The 13,881-nt window shown below is 36.6% G+C and overlaps 1 protein-coding gene across 1 annotated transcript in view; it reads right to left on the reverse strand.

Annotated features, from left to right (window-relative positions):
* The window catches only part of LOC139742121 (uncharacterized), a 45,917-nt gene that overhangs the window by 8,794 nt on the left and 23,242 nt on the right, over nucleotides 1–13,881 (reverse strand). Inside the window, exons 5-16 of the mRNA XM_071652692.1 lie at nucleotides 13,500–13,601; nucleotides 12,071–12,169; nucleotides 10,874–11,002; nucleotides 9,628–9,756; nucleotides 8,394–8,510; nucleotides 7,655–7,753; nucleotides 6,832–7,032; nucleotides 6,061–6,159; nucleotides 4,648–4,665; nucleotides 2,251–2,352; nucleotides 1,455–1,559; nucleotides 625–726 (exon numbers count right to left, since the gene is read on the reverse strand). Of these exons, the coding sequence (XP_071508793.1) occupies nucleotides 625–726; nucleotides 1,455–1,559; nucleotides 2,251–2,352; nucleotides 4,648–4,665; nucleotides 6,061–6,159; nucleotides 6,832–7,032; nucleotides 7,655–7,753; nucleotides 8,394–8,510; nucleotides 9,628–9,756; nucleotides 10,874–11,002; nucleotides 12,071–12,169; nucleotides 13,500–13,601 (1,302 nt within the window). The remainder of the gene's footprint in view (nucleotides 1–624; nucleotides 727–1,454; nucleotides 1,560–2,250; nucleotides 2,353–4,647; nucleotides 4,666–6,060; nucleotides 6,160–6,831; nucleotides 7,033–7,654; nucleotides 7,754–8,393; nucleotides 8,511–9,627; nucleotides 9,757–10,873; nucleotides 11,003–12,070; nucleotides 12,170–13,499; nucleotides 13,602–13,881) is intronic.

A 13,881-nucleotide genomic window follows, 5' to 3' on the forward strand; every position in this document is an offset into this window, starting at 1 on the left:
CAATATATACTTGTATGATTCTACCACTGAGATCAATTACAAAGGCATAGATATACACTAAAGTCTATGTATAGATATCAGAGAAAATAGCAAATTTTTTTTCTGAAGGCAGTTGCAGAGGCTCTAGGGAAGCTTTGTAAGTTAAAAGTTTTACATTTTATCATAAAACAGTGATATCAGTCACAACCACATAATTATGCAAATCAGATAAGACAATGATACCAAAGCATCTCTCTGGGAGGTGTTTCATCAAGTTAGTCAGCGCTGACAAGTTGTCAGTCTTTGACAATAACCATAGTAACAGTCAGTGACCAGAGCTTCTCAGTCAATCAAAACCAAGCATTTTGCTGAAATTGTCAGAGACTGACAACTTGTCAGCGCTGACTAACTTGATGAAACATCCCCCTGATCTACACACAAAACATGTACTACATTTCCTTTTGTGAAATTAAACAAAAGTAAAGCATATTCCTTTAAACAGCATAATAATGTAGAGTTATAAAAAACTACAAAGTAATGACAATTATCAAACAGGATGTGTCATAGTTGCAAAATCATTTAACTGATAATAAATATGATCTTTATATTTGCTGTGAGCGAAGTACTGGGACTAAAGCAACTCACAGCATTTTCCTCAGTAGGGGAAGCCCCATGATCCAGGAGAACTCTGACGACCTCTTTGTGACCTCCTGCAGCAGCCAGGTGAAGAGCACTGGAGCCGTTTGTCTGTCAGGGTGGACCAGGGGTAATGTGGGGTGAAGGGTTAAAGGTTAAAGTTCAAAGGACTTTTCATTTCACTTCAGATTGCACAACACATTGACATACATGGTGAACATAATTATATAGCTGGTCTGTCATTCATATGCGCAATATAGATGTACCTCAACACTATTTACCTTTCATACTTGCCTTCTTGTAAAGATGATAAAGGGTGTAATAGAGACATATGAATGCAACAATAAGAACAAAATAAGGCTTTCAGTAGTCCAATCAATTAAAGTGGAGTTGCAATTTTACCGGTTTAAAAAGTAAGCAAATATATTGTCACTCTTAAGAGTTTGATTACCACTGTATTTATTGTATTTTTCTTGGGGTAAATTTTGAACTCTCATCTCTCCATGAAACAGATGAAATATTGTAAATTTGACAGAGTCTAGAAATTCATTACTGTCTGGAATACATCTGTACATCCTAAAAGGTTTTCTTCTGTGACAGAGTCTGATTACTTGGAGTCATTTTAATGAAGAGCCTGTTAAATGGAGCTGAAATTATAGTCCTATTTTTTCAGCATATATACCAAAACTGAGCAAAATACAGTGTATCATGTTTCTAGAGATGTGCCCCCAGCATATTCAAAATTAGCACAATGTTATTTTGTACTTTACAGACTGCTGGAAATGAAAGTTTGAACCTTGTGAACCTTGCTTCACTCAATCAGAAATCAAATAAGGTACCTTGTTCTTGGCAGTACACACTCCATTTCGGTTGAACCTTAGCAGCTCCTTGACCACAGCCACACTCCCCTTGGAGGCTGCTATATGGGCACACGTATTACCCTCCTGTAGATAATGTCGACAAAATACCAAGGCAACATGAACATAATGTAGACTTCATTTATATATTTGTCCTGAAATGACATCAATCTAGTTTCTGTCAAATCCATGTGTTCTACATGTCTTTAGCTAGAATTATAATGGTAGTGATATGAAAATTCATATAGCACCTATTACAAATGGATTCTCAGCACTTTATAGATCATAACACCAATGAACATTGAGAATTAATTATAAAAAACATATAAACTAACTACAGAGAACAAAAATCCATGAATTTCATAATCATTGGTATTCTTCTATAAGATTCACCCCCTATTTTAATATTTGTTTCACACCTGTACCATGCAAATTTTACTATGTTACACACTTGCAAGAAACCTGAATAATCGCATTACATTCTGATGTCTCTTTTATGCCCTCATAAAAAATCATGGAAAATCGCAATTGACAAAATTGGAAAATTGTTCCTCCTCTTTCAAAAATGATTAGAAGAAGACATCGAAAAAATATATTGATGTGTGTCAATTCTTGCGCCCCAAAATTCAAACATATAAATGTATGTAAATTGTTCTAAGTAAATCTGCAAATATACAGATATAAATTCTTACAAAACAAACCATAATGGTGGTAACATTTATCAATTGAATTGGGAAATGTTAATCACATACTCTGCTGGAAAAGAGACTGTTCTTACCGCATTTGCCATGGACACCAACTCTGATTTGTGCTTGAGAAAAAGTTTGACAATGTCTGCATGGTCATTCTCTGCAGCAAGGTGAAGGGGTGTTTGTCCATGCTGGGAGAGAAAAGGAAATAATGGTTAGAATAGAGACATACCATATGTCCCCCCAAAAAAAATTACAATGGAACCCTCCGCAATGATAACTTTAAAAATAGTGAATCAATACAAATACAAATTCAGGGTATGAAACTATAACTCACTGCCCATATCTTACAGAAAACCCCATTCGATTTGCTTCAGTGGTCAAAGAGAAGTGAGGAGTTTTGTAGAGCATGTCAGGAATCCCTTCCCTCCAAGTTCTGCCCATTGTGTTCACACATTAATATGCAGCTCCAAGAGCATCCAAGTGCTAAACTTGGAAGAATCAGACTAATGACATGCTTTACAATAATCCACATTTCTCTGTGACCACTTCACCAAATTGAATGGGGTTTTCTGCAAAATAGAGCTAAAATGATGTATTTTAAGACCCTGAAGTAGCAGATAGACACTTTAATCATATTGGGAGTTATCAATGTGAAAATCCGATTGTAATTTTTTCAGGGGACATAATGTATTTCACATTTCTACTGGGATGTAACCTAACTACTGAAAGTAATTTCACATGAATACATCAGTAGATGTAATGTTCAAATATGCTACTATGAATCTTTGCCAATAGCATTTTATTTCATTTGAGCTTTTCAGCATTATAGTAGATCCCTAGTTAGGCAAAAATGAAATGATGCCGCTTTGATTACATTGTGTATTCCAATAAATGCAAAAAGAAGAGATAATTTTTAGGATGACTTTCCCGGGTACTTTGAACTTTTCAACATTTCAGGCACAAGTGCACAGATTACCCAATCATACGGTATTCATTATTACACATGTCCACTTATGGTAACATGTAATGATGCTAACAGCAACCTCAATGCCACAAATTTTAAGGTGCACAATCCAATTCAAATTGAAATAAAATCTAAAACAAAAAGACATTGGGGAATAATGATCCACAGAAATGGATTCTAAACTTACATGTCTTTATGACCTTAAAATCATTGAGTCTGATTTATCTACAGAAATAAGATGTTACAACACATCTCAGATATACCATCAGCAAAATGTGTGAAATAATGATGAGAAAAAGGCATGATCAAACATTCAAACAATTTCTGACAAGTCTTTGAAATCTACAAACTATGTTGCACAGAAAGTCTGGAAAATATTTGAATGAAGAATGCAATAAAACTCATAAGAAGGTCTACTCAGGAACGTGGGACCTCCCTGGTCTACTCAAGTTACCACAATGTACTGGTCTTTTTTTTGGAGAAATATGAAAATAAAATAAACGAAACTGAAACTGAAAATTGAAACTAATAAGTTTTGACGTCGGTGGTATGGAATTTCATTAAATGTGTGACATACAGAACAAACAAACTTCACATTAAGTGTAATTTCATGACAATAAAGGAGGTAGAAATACATCTGAAATGAGTAATTCACAACTCAACCCACATAGATAGACACACTGTACAGACCCATATAACAAGACATAAAACTGAAATATACAACACTGATACAGTCATAAATATAGAAAAGAATAGATGCAACAAATTCAAGATTAAACAAAAAAGTGCATAAATGAAAAGTGATAACCTATTATGATCTCCTGAGCATAGTTGCTCATAAATCATGTTCAGTTTTGCAACATAAAATACTTTAGCAGAGGAGTTTTACTGTACAAGAAGTCCAGCAAACTTTTGCATAAACATCCCCTATTGTACCCAAAGTAATTGTGTACAAAATTTAAGAATATTACGATACTCGGACATTGGAATTAGAATGATATTCTTTTCCCAGAGACATGAATAAATGAAACACAAGTCATGCAATCAAAATAAAAAGTAATCAGTGATATCTAATAAAAAAAAAAAATAATGCAAAAGTACATGTTGGAAAGACAGAAAACATAGTTGACCAAATTTTACACTGAAAGTCAAGGTGTGGAATGCGGTGCACATATTATACACAGTTGTGATTGAGTGTGGATATTTTGAATATTTCATTTTGGGAGTGGTAATTATGAGTAATTCCATTAATGACCATATGTACTTCATAAATGTCCATAAAACATCCATCTATATCTTTCAAATGTGTACTATAAATGGCTTGATTGGACGTGAAGTTGCCATATCTAATCCAACTGAAACAGAAGCCATACATGCCTTTTATGAAAAAACAAACAAAACTAAAACATATGAGAACTTAGAAAATATATGAAAAAAATAGATGTTGGGTGATCATAATTAACAATTAACAAGATGTCATGCATACAGTCTTACAAACACACATTAATATCAAACTTACTACATCGTCAATTTTGATCTGTCAAGTTATGAACAGAAAGCATACACTTAAAGTGTTAGTTTTATCATCTCGGAAGAGGAGAACAATCTGTTAGTAAATAAAGTACACAAAGAAAAGTCAACAGGTACACATCAGGTCGTAGCACCAAACTCTTATCACATATATCTTGGAAGGAAAAGTTGTGAGAAAATCTGGATATATGTAGTCCCTTTTCCTCTGCCTTTAAATTCAATACATCATTGATATAAGTATTTTCTTATTATCATCATCATTTTTGGCAATCAAAATGGCTGAATCACACAACAGCCCTAGAACCTAGTTTGGAGTTGCCTATTTGTCCAGTGTGACAAAATAAAGGCATATACATTATGTTGGCTGGCTGGGAAGAAGAGAAAGTTTTGTAAGAGCAACTTTTTTGAGGGTTTATTTCATATAACTTCATTTGCACTTTATTTGTTCCTCGCCACACCCACACCTGTTGTTACATTGGTTTGAACTGGTAAAACATTATTGTGCCTGTAAAGTTGCCTTTAAGGATTGTACATGTGTCTGTTATGCTGAATCCTAAATGTTTGACTTGCAAGTTCTTTACTGGCATACTTTCTGTAGTTTCATCTAATCTCATTTGCAAACAGCTATCAGCATCAACACAAGAAAGATGACTCCAGTCAAACTGTTTTCAATCTGATGGAATGACAAATGAATCTATTTCTAAAACCACATTCCATCTCCTTGTTGAAGATGAAAAAAATTTGCATGGCTGGCATTACCCAATTTGAACACCAAACTAAGAAATATCATATGTAACAAGAATCAGTTTGGGGATATCGTATGAACGACAATAGCTGATATTCATGCAGAATTAGGATTGTAGTTAGATACAAACTTACACTAACTGGACTGTAGCCAATTACACAATCAGGCAGATCTAACAATCACCACAATCAATATAAAGCATGATAATATTCCAGTTTTCAAGCATGCAAGCAGTGAAAATTGGTCATAGACTAAAAACCAACACTGTCAGGTTTCTTGAAGCTGAAGGTAGCTCCTTGATTGTCTTACTAAATGTTTTGCTCCTACACATGAGTTATACAAGTCTTAAGTTTCATAGACCGCCCTTTCCTCACACAATAATCAACAATCACAGGGGTGGATCCAGGAATTCCGTAAAGGGGAGGCGCTTTTACAAAATTAAAGGGGGAGGGAGGGCATGCGCACCCCCATTTGTTTTTTCTTTTGAAGTTCTTTTGTTTAAATAAAAAATAAAGAGGGGGCATGCGCCCGGTGCACCCCCCTCTGGATCCACCACTGCATTCTGACAGCTTTTGTTTTGTTTTTTGTAAAGATTGGCATAAAAAGAAGAAAGGAACAAAGAGGCACTGGAAGAATTGGCAAATTGAGGAGACTTACTATGTCGGTAGCATTCGAATCTGACTTGAGTTTCAGCAACGTTTCACACACTTGGAGTTGACCATTCTGGGCTGCAAGATGAAGTGCTGTCTTCTTGGACTATAGAGGATAAAACAGAATGCCATGATGTAAAAAATCTCACAATTCAGCAAACTTGATATCAACAAATGCTCTTATGGTAAGAAACATTAACAGTGTCATTCCACTGCCTTGTATGTAGGCCTACATTTCTTCACAAAATAAATGGTGATTGAAGAATTTAAGCTTTTATTCATTATTACACATTAATGCCATGAAACACTCTTACAATGTGTAGTGAGATAGTGTTGATTTTTATAACAGGGAAATGAATGCTCACAAAGAACTTATCCTCTGTCATAAATTAGTGGCAATGTATGTAAGTTTCAGCTGTATAAAATGTATGACAGATGGTAAATGGAAAGAGTAAACAGGTTGTACCCCTCATTCCTGGGCCTTTATCAGGAGAAACATAAAAACTTCAATCATCCTTTCACAATTTCTTAGATTTGATAAAACATATGAAGTTTAAAAAAAAATAACCCTAGGATGAATAAACTATAATAAAAATTTGACAATTCCTTTTAATAGAGTGATCCAGAAAGTAATAGATAACATACATGTCATGATCAATACAGTTAAAATTTCAGTGTTCATCGAATTGCTAATTTGAGGCCATGTTGTGAGGTGGATCACATTTCAGAATTGTTGCCATAGAAATAACTGATTTGGTCAGTCTGTACAAGGACTGACCAGTGAGAGGGCATCAATAGCTGCCCCATGGTTGTGGATCAAGAGGTTGACCAGCTCATTGTGTCCATTCTGGGCAGCGAGGTGGAGCGGCGTCACACCAATCTTGGACTTAGCATTCACAAAGGCCTTGTGCCATAGCAGGACATCGGCTACAGCCAGATGACCGTTCTCTGCTGCTAGGTGGAGGGCTGCCTTGCCATGCTGTGTGGTGGTCAAACCAATAAGATATTTGTGTCACTTACATTGATCTGGTGTTAAACATATAATATGAAACTTTTTGCAGACACAATATATCACAAGTGGGGATGCTTATGACAATTTCATGAGTCATGGTTAAAAATGCGATTGGAAACACAGTAACAATATGAAAAGTAAATTACAATGCTGTTCACAAGAAAAGTTAGCCTTTTTTGGCTTGAAGATGATACACAATGCATTTCTGTTGTTCATTCTTCAAATAGTACGTGGACTTGCAAAATCACTGAAAATAGTAACACCACCAAACATATGGCACATAGGGTATCATAGTGATAAAAGACTGCATTGTTCGTTCTGCTTATATTATGATACACTAGTATGTTTTCCATGTCTCTTTTATTTCTTTTAATGGACACATTGTGACATGATCGAAATCTACTTTTTTGTTGCATAAAAAAACTTCAATAGGGACATAATCACAAAAAAGTGAGTTTGTGGCAGCACATGACATCAAGCCAAACGTACTTAGTTCTATTTGATGTAGATAAGGGAAATATATGATATAACTGTAAAATCTTGATAGAAACACAGAAATTGTAGATTTAAACTGTTACATCTTACTCACCTCATCAAAGACATCAACTCTTGCATTCTGCTGCAGTAGAATCCTCATTATTTCCTCATGGCCCTCTTCACTTGCCACTAATAGGGGTGACCAGCCATTCTATACCGGAGGGATGTCAAAGAGAACAAAAATTACACACTTTGAAATGTACAACAACCATCCTATCAAATTCTGCTGTCAAACAAGTTGAAATATAGTTGATAAAGAAATATTATCACTGAAAATCTTGGTAGAAAGTTGCAAGCTGGACTGCAAACATACTATAGACTATTTCTGCAGCATTATGTCTTTGCTTCATTTCAGTTTGAAGTATAGAGGTCCATTTTTTCCAAATTTCTGAGCAGTGTAAGCTTTGATATTGAAGAGTATACAGATACATGTTGAAGTATCACAGAGCAGATGGACACACCTTGTCCCTTCTCTCTAAATTACAAGAAAATTTCAAAGACCTATTGAAAGAACATCGTATAAGTTTGGTATAATTCTTAACTTTCATCAAAGGTGATTTGAAGTATTGCAATGAAATCTCGTCATTTTCTAAAACACTCGTGCATAAAGTTCCCACATTGCAGTACTCAGGCAATGCTCACAATTATTGTCACTAACATTTACTCAGTCAAGTGAGCTGCAGTACAAATATGCACCCTTCAAGGTACTGACAAGCAAATGTGAATATATGATTTTTACATGTATTTCCAGCATTTCTGCAAAACAGTTGTGAAATAAAGGGTTGATGTACCTTGCTCTGTTTATTGACAGCTAGTTGAGTCATGTTTGGTCCAAGGTGTTGTACCATCTTCATCAAGATGTCTGAATTGCCAGCCCTGGCACAGTAATGCAGCGGTGTCTCGTGTGTCTGAAACATGAACAAAAAATACAGAAAGATTAATCTATATGCATTACTTCCTTATTGATGAGGTTATATGATGTATACTTTCCTACAATTGCACATTTGATACAACAATGAATAAAACATGTTACTGTCATTGCCAACAAAACAAATGTGAGTAGTTTAAATGATGGGAAACATAACCTATGATGTATTTTCCAAGCATAGGAGTCAGAAAAACTGGAGCAATGTCCAGTCCTTTGGAATCGATGTAAGGACAATTTCTAATCCTTTTTAAAATTTTTAATTATGATCTAGACATGCAAAACTGTACAAGGTTTGATATGAATATGATGTCAGGGCAGCCAACATTCACACATAAGGGAGATTTTGAAGAGCAATCATCAGGGAAATACTTGCATGTTACATGAACGTTAACAAGCAACACTTATTTCCTTGTACCCTATAATCAATTCAAAACAAATTGAGAAGACTCATTATCCTCTCATCAGGATATGAATGAACAAGCAATGATGACCAAAGAAGACATGGAAGAGACAGGTGGAGGAAGAGCTAGGGAAGATTTGCTTTAAGAAAGGAAGATGCCCAAATTGGGCAGATGGTTAGAAAGCGTAAGAGGAGTTTTGTTGGAGAGAGGTAAATCTGGCTACCCCTGTTATTGGGGACAAATCTGGATAAAAAAATGGATAATAATGATGATGATGATGATGATGATGGTGATGATGATAATGATGCTGATGAAGATGATGGTGAAGATAATCATGGTGATGGTGATGGTGATGGTGATGGTGATGGTGATGGTGATGGAGATGGTGATGGTGATGGTGATGATGATGATGATGATGATGATGATGATGATGACAGTGATGGTGGTGATGATGGTGATAACTGTGATGGTGTGATGGTAATGGTGGTGGTGATGACGATGATGGTGATGATGACAGTAATGATGGTGATGATGATGACGATCGTGATGATAATGATGACCGTGATGGTGGGGATGATGATGATGATGATGATCGTGATCATGGTGGTGATGATGATATAAGTTTTCAGGGAGCCTCCTACAACATCACAGTGACTTGACAGCTCTGAGATGTACCAGTTTCAGAGTACCACCTACCAGTTTGGTAATGATGTTGATGTCTGCATCATACTGTAGGAGGAGAGCCATAATCTCCTCATCCTCCCCTGGGTAGTGGATCATATCCTTAGTGATCTCCGCTGCATAGTGAAGGGGTGTCTCACCCTCCTGCAAATTGGCAACAATTCATATGTGTCGCTTGAATTTCATACTCAGATGCCTTCACTCTCCACACAAAAATGAAATAAGAAATCTTCTTCTACTTGTTCTTCTTCAGCAACTGGAAATTGAGGGCTCCACTGATTTAAAAACATCTTGAGGCCAGCTTGGCTTGGTACAGTGAGAAGACTCCTCAACAGCCCATTACATTTGACCTTACAGTCTTTAATCAAGGAGCTCTTTGCTCTATCTCTACACTGAACATTATCATATTCTCCGAAGGCAAACTTACCAATGGCCACTGAGTAGACTGCTGCTGCTGCTATGATGAGTCAGTTTGTCTGTCATTCTGTCTATTTTTTTTTTTCAATTCAATTTATTTCCACAAATCTGATAAAAGGGGTAATTACATCGTACATGACAGCATACAAAGGACATCATAAAGGCAAAATAAAAAAATACACAAAACATAGGCGTTATATATGATTTATGAGTACTGATTTATCAATCAGTACTCATCAGTACATATCAAAATGATGCAAAAACAATGTATGGACCCTTTAAGAATATCAAGCAACCCAATCAAAACCATCACTGACATCATCAAAGTCATCTCAAAGTGACTCCTGGAAGTAGAAAAAGATATACATAACTCCACCCCTCCCCCCCCCCCCCCCCTCCCCACACACACACATCCTTTGGATGATAGCTTTGATTAAAAGAAGGATCGCAGCACAGATGTCTTACCACACTCTGTTCATTGACACTCTACTCATATCATCCAAATGGTCCTTTCATCTCTGTCCCCTTGAAATTGAATACAATAAGAGAACCCTCCCCCCCCCCCCCCCCCAGCACCCACTCTCTGGATGAGCTGAGTTTGTTTTGAAGTAGGATTGCAGCAAAGATGTACTTACCACACTCTGTTCATTAACTGCCATGATGGCGTCAAGACGAGACATGCCATTGTGGAGAAAGTTAAATTTTTTTTTTCTTTTTCATCTTACACCGAGAAATAGAATGCAATAAAGGACCACCGTCTTCTCCCCCTCCCCCCCCCCCCCCCAGCACCCACTCTCTGGATGAGCTGAGTTTGTCTCAGAGGATTGCAACGCAAATGTCTTACCACACTCTGTTCATTGACGGCCATGATGGCGTCAAGACGAGACATGTCATTGTGGAGAAAGTCTATGAGAAGTTTGACGATGGCGTAGTGGGCGTGTCTGACAGCGATGTGGATTGGATTCTCTCCAGACTGAGGTAAAAAAATAAATCAAATTGAAAAATTAATCTAGTCCTCTTCAAATCATCATTGTCATCATCTCCAATATGGTAACAAGCTATGGATTTTATCACAGTGCTGTAGATACACTTGAAATCCCTTTATGCAAAAGCATGTTGGTCATTACATTATACGAGAATGTGTTCTGCAGAAGTTTTTCAAAAAGGGTTTTAATGACAGGTTGCTGGTCAATTTCCTTTTCATCACAATTGCAATATATGTCACACATAATTATGTCTCCTGTCAAGAAAAATTAAAAGGTCTGAACATGTCTATGAAATAGAATGATGCAAAAAAAAGTATGTTTGTCTGATTTTCTTTCAATACTGGTAAAGAGTTTGGGTCTCACTTACAAAAAGGCTTTTATATGAGATTTACAAACTCTCACACTGGCTAGACTCATCATGCCAACAAATAAAGCTCAAACTATAACAAGCGTCCATTAGTTGATGAAATATTATCATTAAGCAACCCATAAGGGGGCCACAGCATAGAGGTCTCTAACATACACCACACTTTCAGGGGATTTTGTAGAGCACACAGAACACATGTCATATCATAAAAAGATGGCTGGAGGGATTTGTGCTATTATCTAGATGAAGAAAAAATCTGCACACAAAAATACTCCTCTTTGTCAGATCATTTAAAACTGCAAGAATCAAATTCCTTTATTAAATGCATGGAAAAAAAAACCTGTACAGGACTATTAAATCAAAGCCAAGACTAACATATTCCATGCTGAATTGAAATGAATCTACTCCAATCCATCCATCATGGCTGGGAAACATAAGTCCCATTTTAACAGACCTTACCATGACAACGTCCAAGCAACATTCTGCAGGGACTGTTTAACAGGCAAGGTAAAAAAAAAAAAAAATTACGCGGACGCTACCCGGACATTGCTGCAGTAACAAGGCTCTGTTAACCCATTGAAGATGAGTCCACAGTATACTCGGGTAGGTGTCTATGGGAAATGCATGTTGTAGCAAAATCAGTCTGTCCTCAATGGGTTAAAAGGGAGTTTACAGAGTTCTACCTCACCTTTGACAGACAGACTGCATCAGCTCCATCCTCCAGTAGAGCCTCCATCATCTTGATGTGACCATGTCTGGAGGCTATGTGCATCGCTGTCTCTCCATTCTATTAGCAGCAAGATGAAAATAAATCATTTTTTCCCCGAAATGTTTGTTAATTTACAGATCAGCAGTTGCAATCTTAACAAATTTAATTTGTAGAGGAAGACAAATTGAAGAAACTCACACCTAAACCTTCACCCCTCTGAATAATATCTTTCTTTCATTTAATATGCCTAGTCCGCCTTGAACTACTTACCATAAGAATGTTGGAATTTAGGAGCTTGGGTATTTGTTCCATGTTCATTGTGTCATTGCTGGCAACCAGCGACAGCCTGGTGGTAGTGTCTCTGCCCGGAAAGCAGTAGATGACAGGTCGAGTCCCACCGGTTCCTTTTTTCTGACATGTTTGTTACTTTACAGATCAGCATTTGCAATCTTAACAAATTTAATTTGTATAGGGAGATAACTTGAAGAAACTCACACCTGAATAAATCATTACTCTTTAGTGAGTTTCCAAAAGCAATAACAACCTTTGTTTGCAAGGCATCAAATAGGGACCTATAACCAATTATGTGCCCACACACTAAAGCTCAAACTTCCAAAGCTTTTTTGTCAGCATTCAATAATCGATCCAAACTTAACCCAGTTGTAGAATTACGGAGCCAACTTAGGTATAGCAATGTGTCTCAGTCCAAGGGAGGCCATGTGGACACAAAAGGAATTTACAGTGAATAGCTAACATCTTTTCATTGACAATTAGTTTTCTAGACAGCTGTTCCAATCAACAAAGAAAGAATCCCACCATGCATGTCAATCGGTGAACACAGCACAATAAGGTTAAACAGGTACACAGTCAAAGTAGTGATATCATTATTTACTTAGTGAGTTGAGCCACTGCCTACTGGAACCATGGGGGTGCCATGTATGAATATACAAAGTTACCATCTTGCAGAAGACATGGTGTAATCTGCAAAGACTTCTCAGATGAACACATATCTCTACCTTTGAATTACTGTGACATACTAACATGATATATTTAAGATATTTTTCTCAAGGGAAGGGAAAGGAATAAAACATATATGACATATTACAAATGAAAATTTGTAAGTATAATTCAAGTATGATTAAATGTATTACAAGCAGTATTTCCTTCTGCTTATTTAATTCTGAAAAGGCAGAGACAGAGAAAGAGATGGGATGGAAAGTGGGTGTGTCACTGGGGAAAAACCCTAAAACTAAAGTAGTAACAATGAGCCTCTTTTCAATGTCATTTTCTGTCCTAACATATTACTTCTATTCATCTCTTGATAGATGTAGAGTTAAAATAAAGTACACAGAGTTTTTCTATATCATCATATGACACCAAGGCAGAGATATGACCTTTTGTCACTCACCGTCATAGTGGCGTTCACATCTGCCCCACTCTTCAGGAGCATCTCAGCTACCTTCTCCCCCTCCTTGATCCTAGCTGCTATATGGAGAGGGGTCTCCTCAGCCTTGGGGAGTAACAAGAAATGAAGGCAGACCATAAGAGTCGTGAGACAACGTCAATATATCATCTATTTATTCGTTCATGCACTTGATCAGTCAATCATTGTTCATTCATTCCTCCATTTTTTTAATCCATTCATTCATTCATTCATTCATTCATGCATTCATTCACTCACTCACTCATTCATTACCTCCGCCAAGGGGGAGGTTATGTTTTCGTTACCGTTGGTTTGTTTGTTTGTCCGTGTGCAAAATAACTCAAAAAGTAGTGAACAGATTGTAATG

This window comes from Diadema antillarum, unplaced genomic scaffold, assembly GCF_040938485.1.
Source record: "Diadema antillarum isolate AM-2024a unplaced genomic scaffold, OU_Dant_1.0 seq00000980_RagTag, whole genome shotgun sequence".
Taxonomy (NCBI): Eukaryota; Metazoa; Echinodermata; class Echinoidea; order Diadematoida; family Diadematidae; genus Diadema; species Diadema antillarum.